The sequence below is a fragment of the Acanthopagrus latus genome, chromosome 4 (genome assembly GCF_904848185.1).
Source record: "Acanthopagrus latus isolate v.2019 chromosome 4, fAcaLat1.1, whole genome shotgun sequence".
Classification (NCBI taxonomy): Eukaryota; Metazoa; Chordata; class Actinopteri; order Spariformes; family Sparidae; genus Acanthopagrus; species Acanthopagrus latus.
In genome coordinates, this window is record NC_051042.1 from 27869911 (window position 1) to 27893938 (window position 24028).

General features: G+C 42.6%; 1 protein-coding gene across 3 annotated transcripts in view; it reads left to right on the top strand.

Moving 5' to 3' along the window:
* The window catches only part of tln2a (talin 2a), a 93828-nt gene extending 69800 nt beyond the window's left edge, over positions 1-24028 (top strand). For 2 of the 3 annotated variants that reach the window (XM_037096614.1, XM_037096615.1), the window contains 33 exons: positions 104-232; positions 438-540; positions 1291-1499; positions 2604-2723; positions 2987-3184; positions 3265-3404; positions 3938-4031; positions 4274-4363; positions 4484-4606; positions 4694-4837; positions 5483-5644; positions 5870-6010; positions 6170-6351; positions 7366-7498; positions 8345-8446; positions 8662-8832; positions 8918-9064; positions 11090-11191; positions 11385-11504; positions 11688-11834; positions 14012-14178; positions 15115-15298; positions 15440-15565; positions 16430-16546; positions 16759-16944; positions 17036-17143; positions 17565-17670; positions 17909-17914; positions 18333-18457; positions 19705-19893; positions 19993-20175; positions 20352-20477; positions 21149-24028. In XM_037096614.1, coding sequence (XP_036952509.1) covers positions 104-232; positions 438-540; positions 1291-1499; positions 2604-2723; positions 2987-3184; positions 3265-3404; positions 3938-4031; positions 4274-4363; positions 4484-4606; positions 4694-4837; positions 5483-5644; positions 5870-6010; positions 6170-6351; positions 7366-7498; positions 8345-8446; positions 8662-8832; positions 8918-9064; positions 11090-11191; positions 11385-11504; positions 11688-11834; positions 14012-14178; positions 15115-15298; positions 15440-15565; positions 16430-16546; positions 16759-16944; positions 17036-17143; positions 17565-17670; positions 17909-17914; positions 18333-18457; positions 19705-19893; positions 19993-20175; positions 20352-20477; positions 21149-21277 — 4509 coding nt within the window. In that variant the 3' untranslated portion in view covers positions 21278-24028. The remainder of the gene's footprint in view (positions 1-103; positions 233-437; positions 541-1290; positions 1500-2603; positions 2724-2986; positions 3185-3264; positions 3405-3937; positions 4032-4273; positions 4364-4483; positions 4607-4693; positions 4838-5482; positions 5645-5869; positions 6011-6169; positions 6352-7365; positions 7499-8344; positions 8447-8661; positions 8833-8917; positions 9065-11089; positions 11192-11384; positions 11505-11687; positions 11835-14011; positions 14179-15114; positions 15299-15439; positions 15566-16429; positions 16547-16758; positions 16945-17035; positions 17144-17564; positions 17671-17908; positions 17915-18332; positions 18458-19704; positions 19894-19992; positions 20176-20351; positions 20478-21148) is intronic. The other variant, XM_037096616.1, reaches the window with a different exon arrangement.

Sequence of the window (24028 nt, forward strand, 5' to 3'; positions counted from 1 at the left end):
GCAGGAACTGTCAATAAAAATAGTTCTGTCTTCTTACAAGTGCAAAACATAAACAGTTACCCCTGTGAACTGTGAAAGACAGCAGACATTCTCTATTTTCTAGGCACATGAAGCCTGCGGCCCCATGGAGATCGACTCGGCTCTCACTGCCATCCAGACTCTGAGAAGTGAGCTGCAAGATGCCAAGCTGGCTGCCGTTAACACCCAACTGAAGCCCCTACCGGGAGAATCAGTAAGAGGCGCTTTCGATCTATGACTGACTGACTCAGGATTCATTCTTTCAAAACCCAACTTGGAAAAATGGCAGTTTCATTCAATTCACTCAAGCTATGCAAACAATATCGACGACAAGCTTCTCACGCCTGAAGCTGGGGTCTGTTGGGTTTGTTACCTGCATATGAAGCTGCTGTTTTCTTCCGACATTCTCTCTGCTTTAGTTGGAGAAGTGCGCGCAGGATCTGGGCAGCACCTCTAAGTCAGTGGGATCCTCGATGGCTCAGCTGCTAACATGTGCTGCACAAGGAAATGAACACTACACAGGTTGGCAGTGCTGACACACCTCTTCTGTTGAATTTTTTGAAGCTACACATTTGCTCTCATGCTTTTTAGTTTTCAAACAAGCATATCTCTTGACTCTGAATCCAAAAATCTAAAACCTTTTGCTGTTAACATAATTATTCCAGCAGCCAGCATCGAGCTTTGAATTTATGCATTTACAGGCAAAATGTGTCGTCAGAAATCTTCTTTTGACTGTGAGCACATCTTGCAGTTACAGGCTTCTATTTCTTCGCAGGACACACTGCACAAAAGTCAAGTCTTCTTTCTCTTTCCCACATGACTTTAAAGTATTTGAACTACTCAAGATTTGATTGAATAACCAAGTTACACAATATACAGCATCAAAAGTCAGTTAATGGTTTGCCCTGATCTGACATAGTCCTCTGAATGGGCTCCTTTGTGTGACGCAGCAGGCGAATAAAGATACTAAATAGATTTCTAACCTTGCCTATTTTCTGATCTCCTCAGATTAAAACATATTTTCCAAAGACTTTTCAATACATTCATAGTGTCCTTGCTCCTCAGAACTGAGGGAATATTCTTGAAATCAAATAATTTTTTATCTTTGTTGGATGTTAAAACACATCATCAAGACATAGAAAACACTTTTCTATGCTTGAGAAATTTTACATGATAAAGTGTCATAAATGGAAGTATGATGTCTAAGATACATTCTGTAACTGTAGCCGACCGTCTGTCAGATCTTTATTGTATCTCTGATTGTGTGTGTAGGAATAGCAGCCAGGGAGACGGCTCAGGCCCTGAAAACACTGGCTCAGGCGGCTCGCGGCGTCGCTGCCTCCACCACGGACCCCAAAGCTGCCGCTGCCATGCTGGACTCAGCTCGTGACGTCATGGAGGGCTCAGCGCTCCTCATTCATGAGGCCAAGCAAGCACTGATCTCCCCTGGAGACACTGAGAGTCAGCAGAGGCTGGCGCAGGTGAGACATTCAGGATTGCTCGGGGGGATTATGGAGTCTGTTCTGCATGTCTGTTCTCTTTAAAGACTACGAGTGAGGGTTGGGGCTGCAGTTCATCTCTCTGTCAGACTGCAGCATCAGTGCCCTAAAGATGACATCATCAAATGTCACTGCAAAGACAAATCTTCAAGTTTTCAAAAATGTTAAAGATACACTCACAAATTGTGAATCCATTTTATTGGACTGTTAAGTTACTCAAGTCTCATCCTCTGGAGCCTCCATCAGCTCATTTTGCATTATATTTTTCTTCAGGATGTTTTTAATTGCTGTATTTACATTTTTAATACATTAAATTCGAAACACAGGATTTTAACTTGGAACTTTTGGATTAGTCTGAATTTGGACAAAAACACAATGTTTGATGATACTGAACATGTCATACGACTCATCGAGTCACCTGTGTTTTAATGCAACATTTAATTAAAACAAACAAACCATGAACTTGAAGGAAAATTCAGTTCCATTTGTCCAACAGCGCTTCTTTCTATGCTCAATATATTTTTTGAAAATAATTTCTAATTTGCAGAGTCCCAGCCAGCTGAATGTCTACATCTGCTTGGTAACACATGAAAGTGAACACCTGTCAAATGTAGCAAGGGACTCCTGTGATAAACCTGGTGGCATATTTTACAGGCGAAGTGTCTCAATTTTTTATGTTGTGTCCTCCTTTTATCTTCCCTCCCAAAAAAATCTTTTGTTTCTCAATAATAAAGCGAGAATTGCATTGAGGCAGGTTTATTTTATCTTTAAAAACGCGACACTGCTTCATCATTTTCATTTGTTATGGATTATAAAATGAAGTTAAGAGCTCTGTACTTCCCGGCTCTTGTTTGCATCCCACTGAACTGCATCACTCTGATCCCTTTCATGTTGTCATGTGCTTCTGTGATTTGACAACCCAGTTTGTGATCAAAGAGGACTCTAACGTATTAGCTGACATTTATAAAAGAAGAAAATTGTGAATTTATTCTGTAAAACCTCTTGCACGTGTTAAATTTAGATTTCTAGCTCAGCCTGTTTGCTCTTCCAACGCTCAGTCTGCTGTGAACCTGCTGTGTGTTCCAGGTGGCCAAGGCTGTGTCTCATTCCCTCAACAACTGCGTCAACTGTCTGCCTGGCCAGAAGGATGTGGACATGGCTCTCAAGAGCATTGGCGAGGCCAGCAAGAAGCTACTAATTGAAACTGTGAGTTTGGGCTGTGAGTCACCAGATCTCTGCCACCAAAATTACTGTCATGTGCTTTTCTTTAAATACCACGCTGTGGAGAGATCCTCGAGGAATGTAATAAGACTATGTATAAAAGTTTAAATTGATTGCTTGATCATTACCCTTTTTTTATAGCTTGTGACATCACAGCAAGGACAGCAAGTTGATTTTCTTTTTTTTCTTTTTCATTTTAATCTCAAACCCCTGAGTTCTTATCCTCTTTCACTTTGTCCTCCGCTTAGATCCCACCAGCCTCCAAGTCCTTCCAGGAGGCGCAGAGCGAGCTGAACCAAACAGCGGCAGACCTGAACCAGTCAGCTGGCGAGGTGGTCCATGCCTCCAGAGGCTCCAGCAGCCAGCTGGCAGTGGCCTCAGGAAAGTTCAGCCAAGACTTTGATGAGTTCCTGGATGCTGGTATAGAGATGGCCGGCCACACTCAGGTTAGTCATGTTGTAGCAGTTTTACAAGAACGTCAAAGTCATGTCATTGTGTGTTTAATGTCATGATGTGTCATTTTAAGAAAAAGGACGACCAGGTGCAGGTGATCGGGAACCTGAAGAACATCTCCATGGCTTCTAGCAAGCTGCTGCTGGCAGCTAAGAGTCTGTCTGTAGATCCTGCAGCTGCAAACGCCAAGAACCTGCTCGCTGCTGCTGCGAGGTACCACAACAAGCCACAAACGCAGCTAAACATTTTGTTTTTAATGCTTTTAGCCATACTGTGTAGATATTATGTATCTAATATTTTATTTTGAATGAAAAGCACATTGACTAGAGTTGAAAACTGTTAGCAGCAAATAACTTATTCAACATATTAAACCATGGTGATATTTTCCATCAACGCGAGTTATCAGCAAAATGCATCCAGTCATCTGCCATCTTAGTCATTAAAGCTGTTAAGCTTGCAGCTGCCAAATCTCACATGCAATTTGACAAAATAAGAGCAAAAAACTCCCCCGACATTTTCAAAAAGACATTGAGGAAATCTTCACAATTTCAAAGGATTTCTGACTAAATCAATAAGATTGCACGCACAAACACAGAACTTCACATGTATGAAAGGATGCACGCTCAGACTTTATTACCAGAAGCACAAAAGCATGCTCACAAACACTTTAACACTTGTTATAACCATGAACCACTGAGGAGTAGGATGTGATTTTTTTTTCTCCACCATTTGTTTTCTACTTTCAGAGCAGTGACTGACAGCATTAACCAGCTGATCACGCTGTGCACACAGCAGGCTCCTGGCCAGAAGGAGTGTGACAACGCCCTGAGAGAGCTGGAGGTAAACACAACTTGACAACATGCTTCTCAAACAACAAATCAGCCATCATATTAACAAAAGGCTTGATGGGAGCCTTTTTTACCACAGTATGTGTTGTCCCCAAAGAAAGAACAATAATTTGTAATTGCTTTCTTGTTTTTGTTTTTTTTACTCTCATCTGGCATTAACCAGGGAGAATTTTGTGAAAATGAATAACCAGGGAAATACTATCTAAGATTCAAGCCGCCCACTTATCTTTTCAGGCCGTCAGAGGAATGCTGGATAATCCCAACGAGCCGGTCAGTGACCTCTCCTACTTCGACTGCATCGAGAGCGTAATGGAGAACTCAAAGGTAGGCCTTCATATCAAACAGCCCAAGTACTCTTCACACTCACAGAGCTTTACATCCTAAGCATCCCTCCTTTTCTTCTTCTCTCTTTGTTCTGTGCGACTGCTCCTTTGTCGTGTCCAGGTCCTGGGAGAGTCCATGGCAGGTATTTCTCAGAACTGCAAGACCGGAGATGTGCCTGCTTTTGGAGAGTGCGTAGGATCGGCCTCAAAAGCTCTGTGTGGCCTCACTGAAGCTGCAGGACAGGTACAGGATGTCTCACAGCAAAGGAGCTAACAAGTGGATCATATTGTCTTTATGTTGCTGGTGACGGGAGGTGTTTTTTCTCCACAGGCCTCCTACCTGGTGGGAGTGTCTGATCCCAACAGTCAAGCAGGCCACCAGGGGTTGGTGGATCCCATCCAGTTTGCCAAAGCCAACCAGGCCATTCAGATGGCGTGTCAGAATCTTGTAGACCCAGACAGCAGTCCGTCTCAGGTACATGTGCTTATAATGTGCTCTGCATGGCAATTAGGCAAGAAGTTGTGAGCCAGAGTATTGCATACATGAACGGTAAACCACAAGAATTGTAAAGTTTAAGGCAGCGATTATAAGTTGTTTGATATTTTCTGGATCTTGCTGGTCTGTAATAAAAAATATCCCTGAATGCTGTCCTCATGTTGACATTATAGACTTCTTTTAATGAGGAAAACCCTTTCATTTAAAAAAAAAAAAATCCATCTTTTGTTAGTAAAAAGCCATAATAAAAATGTGTTTAGATGTTCAAACAAAGCCGTCTTTTTATAGCTCCCACAATCCCACAATGCAAAAGTGTCCAACTGTGGGGCCAGACGCCTTCACTGTGGGTCTGAAAGTCCAATATTTACCTCATTATCGCCTTTATTGTCTCAAACACCAGTCTTTCTTCAAGACAGACAGCCTCATTAGAGTATGTCCCCCACAGCTCTCCTATGTGAGTCAGTTTCCAGCTGATTGTTGGCTGCATGAAAATATAGTAGGAATATCACTCTGAAATGTACAAAAGCTGATTTCGCAATAAGGCATTAACCCCGAAGTTGATGTCCTCTACTGATGAACTCATATCTCAGTTCCTAATTTAGCTCTCTGTTTATAATGTGGCAGGTGCTCTCTGCAGCCACCATTGTTGCTAAGCACACCTCGGCCCTCTGCAATGCCTGCCGTCTGGCTTCTTCCAAGACAACCAACCCAGTCGCCAAGAGGCACTTTGTCCAGTCTGCCAAGGAGGTGGCCAACAGCACCGCCAACTTGGTCAAAACCATCAAGGTAGGATTTCTTTGTCATCATTGTGAAAAGGATGCCTCTCTCCCCCGCGACTGGAAAACCCACAGTATTGATGTGCATTCTGAAACATTTGTCATTCAGATCTGCTCATATTGTCACATCTGTCTCTGATTTGTTTAGTTTTGGATTCTTTTGTTAGGTACCTAAATAGCGCCTCTAGTTTAATTAGATTTCATATTCATGTTCTGTCTCTCTCTCCCTTTGAAGGCATTAGATGGAGATTTCTCTGAGGAGAACAGGAACAGGTGTCGAGTCGCCACAGCTCCGCTGATCGAGGCTGTGGAAAACCTGACAACATTTGCTTCAAACCCAGAGTTTGCCAGTGTCCCTGCTCAAATCAGCCACGAGGTATGCATGTGAATATCAGTGTTTATAGTAGTATTCATACCCAGCAATCATGTTTATATTATATCAGTAGTTTAAAAGCAAATATACTTGAAATAAATCAGGATATTGTAAGATATGCATTTCTACATTCTCGCTCAAATTCAGTTTGTTTTACTGTAGGGCTCTGCGGCACAGGAGCCCATCCTGCACTCAGCGCGCTCCATGCTCGACAGCTCCACCCACCTGCTCAAGACTGCACGCTCATTGGTCATTAACCCCAAAGACCCGCCCACCTGGTCTGTCCTGGCTGGTCACTCCCGCACCGTATCCGACTCCATCAAGAGCCTCATCACAGCCATCCGGTTAGTGCTCCAAAATCTGTTGCACACTCAAGAAAGTGGCAAAATGCAGTATATCTGAAGGTCAAACTTGAAAGGTATAGTTTAGCCATTTGTGGGGATTTTCTTACCTTTACATTTATCTGAATACATCGCTCTATAAAATGCCTGTGAGAAAGTTGCAGCGTCCTTGAGAAGGGATGTCAAACGCTGCACTACGGCGTGACAAATGCTTGTTCTTATTCCTCCACAGCTTAAAGTTTTAATCTCTTCTTTCACTCCTTTTGGACCCGACCTTGATCAGAACAAAACTGATGCCCATGAGGAACTAATTCCCCGTGTCAACTGCACTGAATTTTAATGTTCCTGCTCGGCTCAGAACACCTGCGTGTTGGCATTTGCTCGCAGCCATCTTAGCATCTCGTTCAGTTCTGATGCCCTTATCACCGTCTTCCTTTTGCAGATTGAGTGGTGGGAGTTTGGCAGCCAGTGACACACTGTGATGCCAAAGAACACAAAAATAAAATGAAGTCCATCCTGCACAAGCTAATTACTTTGTTAGTCTCATTAAACGCAGAGATGAGGTTTAACTTCAGTTTCATTTTCGATGTGCCTCCGTGCATGGAAATGGATGCTTAACTAAACTAATTCTGCTCATGTGGCCAGTGCCCCCGACCACTCAGAGGCTTCAGAGCTCATTTAGCTGCCCAGCTTGATCTCCCCGTGCACTGACGAGACCCTACAGGCTCCATTTCAGCAGATGTGACCTGAGCGGCAATGAGATGAGAGAGCTAGTAGAAAACTACATGAAAGAGACATCCTGGAATCTGTCTTGTGTTTTATTAAGTGTTCCTTATGTTAACATCTGCGCTTCTTTTTTGTTCTTCCTTGTCTTGAAATATGTCTCATTTTATCCTGTCTTAATGACCTCCTCTGTCCTTGTTCTCGCCTATACGTCATCCTTCCACTTTGCTCTTATTTCCAACCGTTTTTTATTGCTCTCTGTCTCCTCTTTTCCTGTTCCCATTTCATTCTCAGGGACAAAGCCCCAGGCCAGCGGGAGTGCGACTCGTCAATTGATAACATCAACAAATGTATCCGGGATATTGAGCAGGCCTCTCTGGCAGCAGTCAGCCAGAACCTAGCCAGCAGGGACGACATCTCGCTGGAGGTAAGAAGCCGTCAGAAAATGACTCGACGTTTTGCACAGACAGCCACCTGTACCTGTCTCTGCCTGCGCTTGTTTGTCCTTTGTTTGTTCACTGACTTGTATTCGTTCTTTTCCTCTGTGAGTTCTTCGGTCAGTTTGTTGTTTTCTTTTTGCTGTCCTTGTGTTACTTTGTGTGTGTCTCTGATGAAATGTGAATCTATTATTGGACATTTTAATTAGGTTTCTGTCCATTCTAGGGCACAAACAGCTTATCAGACTGAGATTTAATGTGATTTAAAGCTTTAAAATAACCTTTTCACATGATTGAAAAGATTTTTTCTTTCTCTTAATTTCAAAAGGGACATTTTGACAAACCTTTGAGACCTGATTTTGTCAAGATAATTCATTGACGGGATTTATTTCCTCCTTAATGTGATATTTTTGTTTCCAAATATCTCAGTGTAGAAGTTATGCATGAACAAAGCAAACATTTTTATTAAAAATGTTGTCATTTTTCTCCTTTACCTCTTCTGGATGTGTATAAAGTCAGTTTCTTTGTTGCTGTCTTGACTATGGATCATTCTAAATGAATGATGGATTTCTAAATGAGAACTCTAAAGTAAAAAGAACTTTCTGCAATAAGAAACAGTGTTTTGCTGATCCTCGCAGCAACCCTGCAGTTTCACGGAGCAGTTTTTGGCGCTCGCACCACTTCTGTTGAATTATGAAGTGTTTAAGATCACAAGTTACAGTAGAGGCCTGGAATATCTTGGGGCAAAGAGTTCTGAGCCTGGTGCTTTTTGAATGCACCTCTGTCTCTCATAAAAAAGACAAGACAAAAACTTAATTTCTTCTTCCCCTCTTTAGGCGCTACAAGAGCAGCTGACGTCCACCGTGCAGGAAATTGGCCACTTAATTGACCCTGTTTCCACTGCTGCAAGAGGCGAAGCTTCCCAACTAGGACACAAGGTATATAGGGCGGGGAGTTAATTACTTTTCTTAAATACTGCAACTGTGGAGCAAAAACGTAATACTTTTTAAACGGGCAGCAGCGTGACAGGTATCCACTTGTTAGAAGGGTTCTTTCACTGTTGGTCTCTGTGTGAAAATGTAATGATTGATAATGATTGATGGATTGAGGACTTCGTGCAGATCTCATTTAAACCCTCCTCTGTTTCTCTCAGGTGACCCAGCTGGCTGGCTACTTTGAGCCGCTGATCGTGGCTTCTGTTGGCGTGGCGTCCAAGCTGAAGGACCACCAGCAGCAGATGACTTTCCTGGACCAAACAAAAACCATGGCTGAGTCCGCGCTGCAGATGCTGTATGCTGCCAAGGAGGGTGGAGGAAACCCAAAGGTACAACAATCTTCTCGTATGTTGCTTCGCCAGCCATCTTAAGAATATCTGGACAGTCTTGTTTAGTTGTGCGTCTGTCACCCAGGCGTCCCATACACACGATGCCATAGCAGAGGCAGCCCAGCTCATGAAGGAGGCGGTTGATGACATCATGGTGACGCTGAATGAGGCTGCAAGTGAAGTGGGAATGGTTGGAGGGATGGTGGAGTCCATTGCGGACGCCATGGCGAAGGTGAGTGCTGCCAAGCAAAACACTGGTGTTTAAAAAACACAAGAACGGGGCTTTTTGGTTCTAAGATTGTGATTGGTCAAATCAACTCACACTCTAGAGGCTTCATCTCCTCCATTATCTTTCTCCAACAAGTCGTCCAGGGGTAATACACTGAGCTGAAAAGCCCAGACATCTTTTTTGCTTAGCCGTGTCTCGAGGTGCCTCTCGGGATCCCGAGTAGTTCCCAGACCAGAAGAGGTTCTCTTTCAGGATATTCTGAGAATGCCTCAGGACGCTGCTGAAAGATTTCCAGAAGGAGAAACGTCAAGGAGACATCTCTATTGGATGCCAAATCCAAATCAAATGTTTTCTGCAGCATCTGTTCTGTACGTCAACCTACCATCGATTGACAGCTTTGGCTCGTCTTTGCTTGGTCTTTGGTCATCATAATTGTACCTGCCCTCTGGCAGTATCTCTCACCATTGACAACCCTTCTATATGTCAAGCTCTAGATGCCTCTCCCCTAAAAATGTGACTTTCTTTGCTTCCTTGTTTCTTCTATGAAAATCTAGTCACCTGAGACAATGTCCACCCAGTGTGCCCCCACAGAGATGCTTGCCTCGAAGAAAAAGGCATCGGGTTTCCACTTTTTGCAGCACCGATTGCTAAAATTAAGTGAGGGCAAGAGACTACACTCCAACTTCCCATTTCAGTGTAATCTTAATAAGTTGGCAAAATTATATAGCAGAATAGTTAATTTTTTGGCGAGGGCCTCCCTGAAAAGAGCCAAAATACTGTTAGGAAAACAAGTGGAATAAATTGGTTAGAAGTTGATAAAGAGTGCAGGGGAACCAGCAGGACAGCAAATGTTCTTAATATACATTTCCCAGGTTGTTCCAGGATTTGAACAATCAACCATCATTTTCTTTGTTTTTACCTCTAATTTCCTGTTCCCTTGTGAAAACATCTTGATTACAACCACTCCAAAGCACCACAAAAAGCCTCTGATTAGCATATGAACAGAAATCACAAGCCGCTGAAGCAACAGAAAAAATGTACTGTCAAGACAGCCTCTCTCAGACAGGGGTGGGCCTTCAGACCTCAGTCTTTCCAATTAACAGTCAGACTATTGGCAAACATGTAAGGTGCAAGAAGAAGGCTTTTATCTCAAGTACAGACAGAGCAGCATCAACTAATCACATCCCTCCTCACCTTCCTGAGTCAGAATTTATCGCAGAGGGGGGAAAGTGCCTCATTTGTGGGTCACCGGGAGAACAACATCCCTGCATCAACTTTCTGTGGAACATCATGAATAATTAGTGAAAGTGGTTCAATTCGGGGCCACATGATGAGCTAGCGTGTGTGTGTTTTGTCCCGAGTGTGTGCGTGCCGGTAGTTGATTAAAAGGAGATAATCCTCTCAGATAATCCATCGACGTAATGGTCACTCTCTGCCGTGCTCTCAACAGAGGTGATTTAAAGGCTTTTCTGACAAACTTTTAGTTACTTAGTCTACACCACAGCTTCTAAGGCGTTGCAACACTCAGCGAAAAAAAAAATACTGGTGATTTTTGTAGATATATTCCAGCACCAGCACGCTTTTCCCACATCGCTGTCGTCTCTGCAGCGTTACGACGACTCTCAGACGTGTTGTGTAATTTACAAGAAATGCTAGAAACAGAGTATAAGCGCTGCGAGCTGGTGATGGAGTGTTTTTGTAGTGTTTGCTATTTCGAAGCTTTAATTACAGAGTGGATTCGGTGGATAATTTATAATGAGTGTTTATCAGTCATTCTGAGTGTTTGTTTGTTTGAATATAAAATTGCATTAACGTTATTTTGCAGATGAACTGCTGCCTGTGCACCTGGCAGAATAATTATAATTGAAGGGTAGATTAGATTTAATATGTCGCCGCAACTAAAGAGACAAGTGATTGATTGTCTTCGTGTTTGTACCTTTTGTAAGTGAAGGACAAACAAATCGCGCCTTAGATGAAAGTGCCGTTTTAACTCTGTGCGTGCGTGTGTGTGTGTGTGTCGTTTTTCAGCTGGATGAAGGTACGCCGCCTGAACCTGACGGCTCATTTGTGGATTACCAGACGAGCATGGTGAAATACTCTAAGGCCATTGCTGTCACTGCTCAGGAAATGGTAAGCCATCAAAATAATAGTTAACATTGTCAGACTATTTTGAAAACGTTACCATGACTTATGAGCAACTTTTTGATATGAAATGTTTTTCAAAAGTGTCACATAAATCAAACTAAAACCAGCCTGTGTGTGATAAAATAGGTCCGTTTGCACTGACGGTGTGTATGTGTGTGTGTGTGTTTTAACCCATAAGATGACCAAGTCAGTGACATGTCCGGACGAGCTGGGAGGTCTGGCCTCTCAGGTGACGGTGGACTACAGCCAGCTGGCCGTTCAGGGACGATTGGCTGCACACACAGCTGAGCCAGAAGAGGTGAGGATGACCAAAGCTGAGACTATCTTACCCATCATACAACTCTGTAGCACATTTATGTTTTTAGGCAGTATGCATGTAAACAAATACCACCCAGGGAATACATTTCTGTAAAACATTTACAGTACATGATTTCATTTGCATCTAAGTAAAAGTACATTTGTGTTGTGCTCTGTTATCCAGATCGGTTTCCAGATCAAGTCTCGAGTGCAGGAGCTCGGACACGGCTGCATCTTCCTCGTCCAGAAGGCTGGAGCGCTGCAGGTCACACCCTCCGACGGCTTCACCAAACGAGAGCTGATCGAATGTGCCCGGGCCGTGACAGAGAAGGTATAAACCAAAGACATAACAAAATGTGCTAATGTCTTATCTGATTTGTTAGACACATTGTCCTTTTTCTGCTGTCCATCATCTGCATATCAGTGCCAGTGCTGATACATTTCATAGCAGATCGCTCAAAGGTTTTCCTGCTGTGCCCGGTATTATCCACAACAAATTAGCTCCGTACTGTGTCGTACTATACTGAAATAGTAGAGCTTTATTTTCTAGCTGTATGGTTTACACCAAGTGATCCTGTTGCCATGGTATCAACAACATAAGAGGGTTAGTGCCTCAATTCATTTCATCATATGCCTCCTGAATTAAAGCTTCTTGGATGAAACTGTTCGCTCAAGGCGTGCTTGTGCTTCAAAGGCCGACTGTTTAATTCATAGTCCTTGGAAAAATACATTACTCTGCAGACACTTTCAATAATTCATGGTTAAGTATTGGACAGGTCATAACCTAGCAGTCCAGCAACATCGTGCAGATGGTTGCCTGTTAATACAAACAGATTTCTCTGGAGGTATTAGTTGTGGTTTCATTAGGGAAATCTACAGCAATTTGCGACATTAATATCTTTACTTGGGATTTGCCCGTACACTGTTAATAGTGTCAGCATCTGTCCAACCACTTAAATGATCTGTATCCGTACTTCAAATGGGTGAGGCTTAAACCAAAAGTGGGCCAGACTAATGCCGCTTTTGATTGCGAGTCGGAAGTCGATATTTCAGTGTTTGCTTGGGTAAACATGGACACCACCAGCAAATGGATGAGTCTATGTCTGTGAACTTAACAAGCACCTACAGTGCTGATTTAACAGATTAGGGGTGGCTTCTATCAAGCATTAATCAGTGAGTGAAATGAAAATGGTCACTACAAGTTGTATTTACTGCAAGTGATGGATAGATAAAAAGTGTAGCTGATCCGATCCATACTGATGTCATGTCGTCTGTGTTTATGTCTGTGAAGTTACCGACTTGGATTCTGAGTGCAGTGGATTGCAGCATAACAGACGGTTGTTAATTTGGGCCTGGAATTGATATGGCTTGATCGGAAGTCGCTATATTTGTTATTTAATCAAAATCTTTTTACAGAACAGCCTCAGAATTTCGAACTCTGTGTGTTCTGCCTGTGCAACATGTCCTGTTTGTTCTGCTTTGATTGCCACACCCTTAAAGGGTGATTCCACCACTTTAATACATTAATATTATGTTATGGGTCTTGGGGAGTACTATTGCTCCAGAGGAAGCTGCATGTAATCTGATAAGTTACCTTCATTGTTGTAACTCTGTTGTTAAATTGGATTTATGGATAATATAGGTGCCAGGTTTTGAAACACGGGCCACTTTTTGGCTCATTGTGGACAGTTTAAAAACAAATGATCAAAACTGACAAAGCTGGATCGGAGATGTCGCTTTTCAATTCTACGCATTATTCATTCTTTTCAAAACCTGGCACCTGCTTTACCCACAATGCAACTTAGCCACTGAGTGTCATTATTTGAGGCAGTTTATCAGATTACATGCAGCTTCCTCTGGAAGCACGAAAGGCTTTAACTGCATTTTTCACTTAAGCAGTATTACTCCATGAGACCTGTAAAAACACTTGTTATAGAATTGATGGAGTTGCCCTTTAACTTTCCACACCAATTATTCATTTAATATAAGAATTCAAGTGTCAGGAGTCTTGAAACATCAGTTTATCAGCTTCTACTGCCAGTCCGGCATCTGTGAGGAAAACAAATGGAGTCGAAACCAGTTTGACATGAACTCATTTGGATGAGTGAGTGATGTTGTGTGTTGCCCTGCGCCAACGTTGTATTTTTGCCATCACAGCATAATTTTAAATCCTCCTGCAAATGGTGTTTGGTCCTCTCAGTTGAATGCATAATTTATAATACACTAAGGAAGCTCATATCGCAAACAATGAGAGTTTACAGCAATGTATTGCTCTTTGCTGCTCTTAATTAACGAGTAAATGTGTATTTAATTCCTCTCCAAATGACCAAAACACGGTGACAGTATTTTACAGCAAGAAACTAATGGCTGAAACAAATGCAATGCATGAATCCAGCTGCCTATCTGACAGTTAAAATGTGATAAATGTTCCTCCTGCCTAAAGTCAAGACACCGGCACATCCTCACCTGTGTGATTATAGGTTGTGATGTTTGTGTGTGTGTCCTCAGGTGTCCTTGGTCCTTTCGGCCCTCCAGGCAGGAAACAAAGGCACTCAGGCCTGCATCACAGCAGCCAGCGCAGTGTCAGGCATCATCGCCGATCTGGACACCACCATCATGTTCGCCTCCGCCGGCACGCTCAACGCAGAGAATGACGAGTCGTTTGCCGACCACAGGTTAGAGCTGGAAACGGGCCAGATTGGGTCTGTGTACATATACTTAGTGTGTGAGACATCGCTAAGTCTACAAGTATGAGACGTGACTGGAGTCTGAAATCTGCCCTCCGGTTATCTTTCATCTGAGACTGACAGAATGACATATTAGCTGGTGAACAGGGGGCAGGACACATCTTAAGTTATAAACTACAAATTACCCTCAGGGTTTGAAAGAATGAGGAAGTGTCACATCTCTTCCTGATCTTGCTCTTAGAGTAAAGAATCCACTCAGAGGCAGGGGTCCCATGGTGCTTAACACAAAAGGAAAAACCAGCGAAAGATTTAGAAGTGAGAAATGATTCTGGTTGTGTTCTTTGAAATCCCTCATTGTTGTGCAAATGTCTAGTAAAAGTATTCATGATCTAGTCGAGCGTTTGACTCGGCTGGTCTAATTATTTTTGAACGATTGGAAGTTCAAAGAGATGAATATCTAATAATTCAAGACGAGACTTGGCATATTACATGCTGCTGTGACCATAAATGATTAACCTAGATCCTTACAGATAATTGTGAGTGAAATTGTACATCACCGAAGAATCGTGAAAGAAAATACAATGAAAAGAGGCTGTGCCCAATGAAGGCAGGATGAAAGGGAATAGAGCAACATTTTAGGTCAGATTATGTCAAACAGCTTCCTTTAAAGTCAAGAAGAGACTTTGCAGAAGCCTTTCTCTTGTCAATTTTCCAAAAATGACTGACTAGTATCATGACCTTACCCATCCTCCTTGTATTTGAACCCGCTTTGATGTACAAATGCATTTGATATGAAAAGAGATATGTGGTGTGCATTGAATGATGATTTAATTCACACATTTACATATTGTTTCTGTTGGGTTAAGTCCAACACCTCTGCCTTCGTCTCTTCCTTCTTTTACGTCTTCTCATCTTCTTTCTCAGGGAAAACATATTGAAGACAGCCAAAGCTCTGGTCGAGGACACAAAGATGCTGGTGTCTGGAGCAGCCTCTGGTCAGGACAAGTTGTCTCAAGCAGCCCAGTCTTCTGCCAAAACCATTACCCAGCTCACAGATGTGGTCAAACTGGGGGCTGCCAGCATCGGCTCTGATGACCCCGAGACACAGGTCAGCCACTCTTGTTTTTTTTTTGTCCTTTTATAGTTCTGTTATTAACACACTGCACCTGATATCTGAGGCATTGAAGATTGAGCTTTCCCAGGCCGAGCTGTGATAAATTGGTGTCTCTCTCTCTGTCCTTTTCTCTAGGTGGTTCTGATAAATGCTGTCAAAGATGTGGCCAAGGCGCTGGCTGAGCTCATTAGTGCCACCAAGTGCGCCGCTGGCAAGGCAGCAGATGATCCATCTATGTACCAGCTGAAGAGCGCTGCCAAGGTGAGGGGATCAGGGGCTCTGCATGTCCTGCAAACCATCTCATCATTAAAAGTCTCGAATCGGCTTGAATATGGTTAAACATGGTGTTGTGCAAATCTTAAAAGTCACGAAAAAGATGTGTACTTGTATTCTATTGTATTAATCAAATCAGTTGTTCTGATGTGTTTCCTTTTTTCCGATGATAAAAATACCCCCTATTTTTCCTTTCAATTGATGAGAAAAGGCTCCGTTGTAACACCTTAACGCTACGTGGAAAATTGTTGGACTATTCCACATATACTATGTACACATCGCAGACATCCTCCTCCAGGCAGGGCCATTAATCAGCTGCAGCGCCCTCCTGTCATCATGAAACCTGCGCACATGAGTAAAACCGAACACTCTGTCTCAGTAATGTAAATAGCGAGGAAGTGGATGCTCTGGATAACAGGAAACTGGGATATATTCTTATCCAAGATAAATCAGCTGAATATTCCACACTTACGCTTCACTGCTGACTGTTCATTATCACCTCGAGCTGTGAATTCTTTTTCACAGTCTCCGGCAGCTCGGTGTGTCATGGAGTCTTTCCGAGGATAACAGCATGCCTCACATGTAGTTTTAGTACTGAGGGTGAAAAGAAATCTTGCAAACCATCTGTAAGATTTCAGCCTCAAGTGTTCAGGGCTGTGGGCTTTGCTGCATGGGTGCTGTGCACCCCCTGTCTGTGGTTTGTTGCAGTACACCCTCAAAGTCCTGTGCAATGTTCAAACCACTGAAGAAAACAGAAAGGGCTCATCATCTGGTTGCATTGGTCCACAGGCAACGTCCTTCGTTGCTGTATCTTCATTTGATTTGTCTGATTTTGTCTTGTTTCTCTCTCAGGTCATGGTGACCAACGTGACATCGCTGCTGAAGACGGTCAAGGCTGTGGAGGACGAGGCCACTCGGGGCACCAGGGCACTGGAGGCCACAATCGAGTGCATCAAACAAGAACTAGCGGTGAGGATGGATGGATTTTGGACAGAGGGTTAAATCATCTGATGACACTGAATGACGTCTTGGATGATTCAAGAATAATACTTTGGCTGATTGTGAACACAGCCGCAGCAAACACTGATTAGATTTCTTGGATAGGGGATCTATTTTTTTTTTTTTATCAGTCTCCCGGTCACACCAAATGACACCAACCCTCCCTGTCCCCCCCCCCCCAGGTGTTTCAATCCAGGGACGCTCCCAACAAGACGACAACACCTGAGGAGTTCATCCGCATGACTAAGGGCATCACCATGGCAACTGCTAAGGCAGTGGCTGCCGGCAACTCTGCGCGGCAGGAAGACATCATCCACACAGCCAACCTCAGCCGCAAGGCTATTTCAGACATGCTCAGCACCTGCAAGGTTGTTTTTTGACCTTTACATACTGAATGCATTTTTTTTTTGTAAATATACATACATGCAACAGTTTAACATTGTTGTTTCTGTCTTTCAGCAAGCAGCCTACCATCCAGAGGTCAGCGAGGAAGTGAAGAACAGAGCGCTGATGTTTGGATCAGAGTGTACGACTGGATACATCGACCTGCTGGAACAAGTATTATTTGTAGGTTCAACATCATGTCAGTAAATGTAAATGTCAAGAATGTCTGATGTGTAAACTGTGCTCTCATATGCTGCTATGTATGAAGGTTTTCAGATAGTTAGTTTGTATCTGGCTGTTCCAACAGTCTGATGCCCACACTTATATGAATTGAAATCATTCTAGATTTGGTTTAGAATTAATTTAATATGCATTATATTAAACTGGTGAACATTTTGAATGTCAAGATAAACCTAAGCAAATGTTGCCAGGAGTCAGCTGTGGGTTTATCAGATCAGTTTTAGAGGGTTACTGAAAATATCGAGTTCAGGTGGCTCCATACCTCCATTTTTGGCACAGCTCAGAAACAGAGGAATGCTGCGTCGCTTTAAGCTTAGCAGTGTTTGTTTAATGTGTGTATGCACGTACTTGTGTGTATGTGTAGGTGCTGCAGAGGCCCAGCGGAGAGCAGAAGCAGCAGCTGGCAGCTTGCTCCAAACGAGTGGCAGGGGCCGTCACAGAGCTCATCCAGACTGCCGAGGCCATGAAAGGTAATGACTCACAACCCACACTTTACACAGTTATATGTGATGAACTCAAATCTACACCAGGAAGTGATAACTTTTATTTATCCACTAATGAAGCTTCCAGCAAAGATCTGTCACTGTATCCGCAGTCGGAGGCTACTACATTTATAACAGATGACATATTTAATTTTCAAAATAACAACAGAAAGAGTCCTCTAAACAGATTTGTGGTAATATTCCTGTCCTCCTTCTCTTGCTACAGATGGAGGTAAGTTAGCACTGTTTTCTGTACCGTGATTTATGTCACCAGTTTTGAGCTGTTCAACACGTTCTCTCCTCAGCGCTAACATTGATTCATTTAATCTCATTCAAAGTCCAGCTGCTCGCAGACTTCTTTGCGCAGAGTCGGCTCCATCCATCGTGCTTCATTTCATGTGCCATCTCATTCTGAATAAATCACTCCATCTCCATTGCAGCGAATGCACTTTGTGGCCTCCATCAGCTATGCATGGGATGCAGTGTTTTTCTTTTTTCATTTTCTGTATGATCACAGTGTTGTTGATTTTTGTGGGGCATGATCTTTTGAAACACTGCTTGGGATTATTTGATGAAATTCTGTCTGTTTTAATTTTTGATTTAAATAATGTATATGTGTGTTTGTGTGTGTGCGCCTGCGTGTGCCTCAGGTTCAGAGTGGGTAGACCCCGAGGATCCGACCGTGATCGCAGAAACGGAGCTACTCGGAGCAGCAGCGTCCATCGAAGCAGCAGCTAAGAAGCTAGAACAGCTCAAACCCAGAGCCAAGCCCAAGGTGGGTGACTGCATGACAGTGAATTCACTACAGCGATGTTCCTAAATGAGCAGCATTATTTCACAGAAAGTTATGACTCATAAAAAGTTTTCATTACAGTGGTTTATGTGTATCTATAGATGGTAAGATGTAACTCAGATCCTCCAATAAAAGTAGTAATTTTGCATGTCGTATCCCTTTACCATGGAGACTATACAGTATATGCAGCACTTTATATTAGACACTTTCTTTTGTAGCAGTGCCTGAAGTGAGATCACTTTTATCTTTCTCAATTTTCTGTGCCTTTCTGTAAACACCTTTATGTTGTTTTGTGTGATTTATATGTAAAGTTCAATTTTAATGTCGGGTGTTATTTTGCAGTAACACAAAGACACGTTTTGTTTTCTGACATTCACAGAAAAAAAAATGTGCTCTGTGTCTCGTGCCGTCTCCCCCGTTAACACACTCCCATAGCATTTTCTTTACCTTGATTTAAGATCACCTGACTGACCCGTCTCTTAACTTGAACTTCCCATAACAACCACACTCATGTTTTTCCCAATTTCTTGCCCATAAAAGTTTTAGTTTTTGAGTTTTTTCTCTGACGATGATACTTTCCTCATTGTTAAGTTGAAAACTCACTGAAACCTCCACCCCTCCTCATCTTATATTCTCTTTAGCCTTCTTACATATAACACATTTGCCATGTGTCCCCCCTCCACTCATCATTCATCCATCTGTGGGTAGCTGTAGCTAAAGCCTGTCCCAGTATATGTCCTCTTTCTCCCAGTTAACCTCCCCTCCCTCCCTCCCTGCCTGCCCCCACCACCGGAGGCCTTCTCTGCAGGGCTCTGTCTGATATGTTTGATATATTAGGTTGTTATTCAGTCCCAACTATATATCAAACATATTCCTACAGTGTCCCGCTCTGTCTTCAGACTTGTGGTGTGAATGTGTTTGTGGCTGAAAGTATGTGTATGAGAGTGTTTTTTTTTTCTTCTTTTTTTTTTTTTCCAACAGGCAGACTTGAGTATGATTGGATATGTGCTCCAGCTAAAGCACGGCTTAAATCTGGCTGTGTGAAGCATTTGGAAGTCAGCTTTTGTCTCTCGTAGTCACGAAGTGTGTCAATATAAATGGGAAAATGATGACTCAGATGTAATTTTTTCCATCCCAAACTTTAAACATTTGTGCCACTGAAGGTAACAAAGTTAAGCCTTTGCATAGGACGTCATCCTGTCTGACTGATTGGTCTCCTTCCCCCTCAGCAAGCAGACGAGACGCTGAACTTCGAGGAGCAGATCCTGGAAGCAGCCAAGTCCATCGCTGCGGCCACCAGCGCTTTGGTCAAATCCGCCTCTGCCGCCCAGAGAGAGCTGGTGGCTCAGGGCAAAGTGGGCCTCATCCCTGCCAATGCTGTGGATGATGGACAGTGGTCCCAGGGGCTCATCTCTGCTGTAAGTTTGGAATGAAAAGCCATGTTTATGCTGATTAACAGCCTGACGCAACAACAACAAAAAAAAATGACTTAAATTTTCTTTGCTTTTCTCTTCCAGGCGCGTATGGTGGCAGCGGCGACCAGCAACTTGTGTGAAGCCGCTAACGCCTCAGTGCAAGGACATGCAAGTGAGGAGAAGCTCATCTCTTCAGCCAAACAGGTGGCTGCATCCACCGCCCAGCTGCTGGTGGCCTGCAAGGTGAAGGCTGACCAGGACTCTGAGGCTATGAGGAGACTACAGGTACAGTCCAGAACACACACCCTCCCCACCCAAAATACTGCATAACATGAAGCTGGGTAGGGTTCTTCTTCACAACAGTGTTTAAAGGGTTTTAGATTTGATATAATGATAATAATGTACTTTTTCTTGTTTATGCTTTTTATGAGCTGCTCTCAACTGATCTCTTCCTCTAACAGATTGCTGGGAATGCAGTAAAGAAGGCCTCAGACAACTTGGTGCGGGCAGCTCAAAAGGCAGCATTTGACAAAGCAGATGACCACAACGTGGTGGTCAAGACGAAGTTTGTGGGTGGTATAGCACAGGTAAGAACGTCGAGCAGCATCTAATGTGATGATGTACTAAACCTGTTCAGCCTATTGCCTAAACTCATTTGGCCTTTCAAACTCATTTAGGCCAATTTGAAATGCTGACAACGGTATATGCACATATTTTTTCCACCTAATTGCCGAGAACATCCAGTCTCTCTAGTAATAGAATTACCATATTAATATGCCTACTCCTATTGTAATGGCCCACTGAAGCAGACATACATATATTTTTGTTATGATGATGGCGAAAATGGTATTAAATGCTGATGCACAAACACACTCAGGCTGGTAAATGTGCACATCAACCATAAAGGGAGCATTAACAGACCGCAATCACATTGTTCATTTGTTAATATTCATAATTTGCCATTTTTGAATTATCTTTATTTAGATTCATGCTTTCTACCATAGGGTTTTGCTTACAACCTCTAACCAACACACATATATAATATCATTATGTGTAACAAATTTTGTACTATGCAAACATTTCTACATTCACACACACCCAAGACAAAAGATAAGAGACATCTATTCATATTACATTTAATCAGTTTACCTACCACCTTACCTCATCTTTTACCTTTCAAAATACATTTCAAGCCAGAAAACAGAAATAAAGATAATAGGTGTTTTGAATTAAAATGTTTATATTTTTGTCTTGCTAGATCATTGCAGCCCAGGAGGAGATGCTGAGAAAGGAGAGGGAGCTGGAAGAAGCCAGGAAGAAACTGGCTCAGATCAGACAGCAGCAGTACAAGTTCCTGCCCAGCGAGCTACGAGAGGACAGCAACTAATCGTTCAAACAGGCCGCCACCGCCGCTGCTGCTGCAAGCACGCTTTGAAGCAATGTGAAGAGCACATCTGTTTGTGTGTGTGAGAATTTGTTTTCTTTTTTGTAACGGCACACTTGAACAGGTGGGCAGCCTATGGCGAACTTAAGATACGTTGCGACTGATTTAACAAAACCAGTAATGCCGAGTCTGCAGTGAGCACAATGACTGAGTCCACATGGAACGATCAACGACTCGACCACTCGCAAGTTATAAATACTACTGTGTGGAACTGACTACTTTCTGAAAACAACATAAAGATTGTGGTGATTCCGATGAAGAACTGCTTTTTTTGTCCTCGTGTATAGCAAAACTACTCTGACCGATGTAATCTGAACCAGAATGTGACGTGCTCGGGACAAACCGCACAGCTCGTATGCTCTCATGTTTGCCCATAAGCTACAGTTTCTCTTTTTTGTTGTTGTTTGTTTGTTTCACAAATTGCAGCTCTAATTCACACACTTTTAAAGATGAAGAATTGATTGTATTGCCGTTCATGTGATACACAAAAAGATTTCAGCTTGGTACTCTTGATATTTATACAAATGTCAGCTCCAATCTGGCACCTTAATATCTGTTTTAAATCACGTGGCGTGTCAGTGGTCATTAACCCTTATATGAAGGAGGATAGGTGTTTCTTGGACCACGATGTACATCTCAGTAAAGGACAGTTGATTTTGGAGGAATGTTCCTGTAAAGCAAACGCCTAATGCAAGTGTCTCGTCATTTAAAAAAAAAAATGCTGATGTTTCTGGGCTCTCCATGTTTGTCGAGGCCCCTGATATAGGTGTCATCGCTAAGACTTAACTAGAATGTTTTGCTTTATGTCGCCCGTGAATGCTTTTCTACACACGCCGACAAATTACCGTAGAAGGAATATTTATTGCACGCGAGTATTTTTAGCAGAGAGGGCCCAGAGGTAGTTTTTACCACCACTAGTCGAGCCAGTGCCGGCTTCCAATCACACATCTTCTTTTATTCATTCTCATTTCAGGTATTAGGACCCTTACCTACAGTATGAACACAATTTGATCATGATGCAATAACCTGGATGGTGCTTAAGGGGGCAGCATTGGTTTCCCTTCCCCGCCATGCAAACAAGTAATAAGAGGAGACTGTGTTAGGTTTTGTAGTTTTTGTGGGAATCAGGCAATTTGATTGGCCGCAAATATCATGCAAATTAAGACTACCTGTAAATACCTCACATTTTTTACGACTCCCTGCTGATTTGCTTTGGTCTTTCCGCTCTTAGCGTGACTACAGTTGTTGTTTTTCTTCCCAGAAATACTCGGTCACTGCCAGGGATTCGGTTTCACCTCCAATTCTGTAAATCCAGGAAAACTGCAAAATCTGAAAACAACTTAGCAATAAGCTAATTCTAACCGATACAAGGATGGATGTTTTTAGATAAGTGCATTTAAAGTGAAGCGAATGCAACACTAATGTCCATTTCTTTTTTTTTTTTTTTTGGGCTCATCCGTCTATCAATTTAAAGGTGCTCTGTGCGACTTTACTGACTACTCGCTGCAACAGAGGGAACCTTTTGTTTACCGAGTTTGATTGTAGTGTGTTTGGTTCCCTTGTCTTACTATACAGGGCTGTGTTTCGATATTAAAACTACAGTATAATGTAAGATTAGGTCCTGCTGTGAAAAAAAAATGCATGTCTTTGTGCTTCAGATGCATCTCCTTGTTTATACAGCGACAGAGCGATACTTTTTAAGGATGCACTGAGTGATTCTGACCTCCACGCATGGACAGTAGAGCAAACAGCTGAAGACAGACCATCACTTTTTAGTTTTTTTCAGCAGGTTGGGGTGTGAATTCAGAGGTGATTTTCTGGCATTGTGTTTTGTGTGTGAGCGTGGGGAGGGCATGTGGGATGGTCCGCTGCTCATCAGTCAAGTCTGTAGTGTTATTATTAGTGCCTTAGTCCGTAGCCCATACAGTGTCTGGTCTGCTTGAGTGACAGCTTCACCTCATCGGTCGATGGAAGGTAATGGACAAGACAAAATGTTTCGGGAATGTAGGTTCACGTCAGTGGGGGTTTTTTGTTTGTTTGTTTGTTTTTTTTTTTTCTAACATTTGTTGTCCCACTTGTTAAATGTTCCTCTTAAGTGCTGAACCAACTGCATCCCCCTCTTTTTCTCTTTAACTCTCTCTGCCACATGGAAAGCCTTCTGGGGATGACAGAGGAACCTGTCTGCCACTCAGAAAAAATGTGTTGCTGTTTAAAATGTACCATCAGTATATAAATATATATAAGTATGTATATTATATATATGAACACATTTTTTGTACCGCATTCCATGGGCATGTGCCACAGTGCTTCTAAACTACGACAGACCGGAGGTTTGGGTCTGTCATCTACTTTATTGTATGTTATGAAGCCACTGATATTTTATGGATGGACTCTTCTTTTCTTTTCCTTTTTTTTCTTGTGCTTTTAAGCCTCTACGAAAGATAAATGTGATAAGAACATTTCGATATATCTGTCACCATTAAGATGTCGTGAAGCATTTCAATGACGTGGAGTGAATTGAAGTGTTGGGTATGTTTGTTTTTTTTCTCCCCCTCCCTCCCAGAATTAACAGAATTAAAATTATGAAGTTACGACAATAAAGATAAGTGATAACATACGATATAAAAAGATATTTATCCGGCCTCAATAAAACTATTTTTTGTATTCACTGAAAATAAAAGCATTTCAATGTAA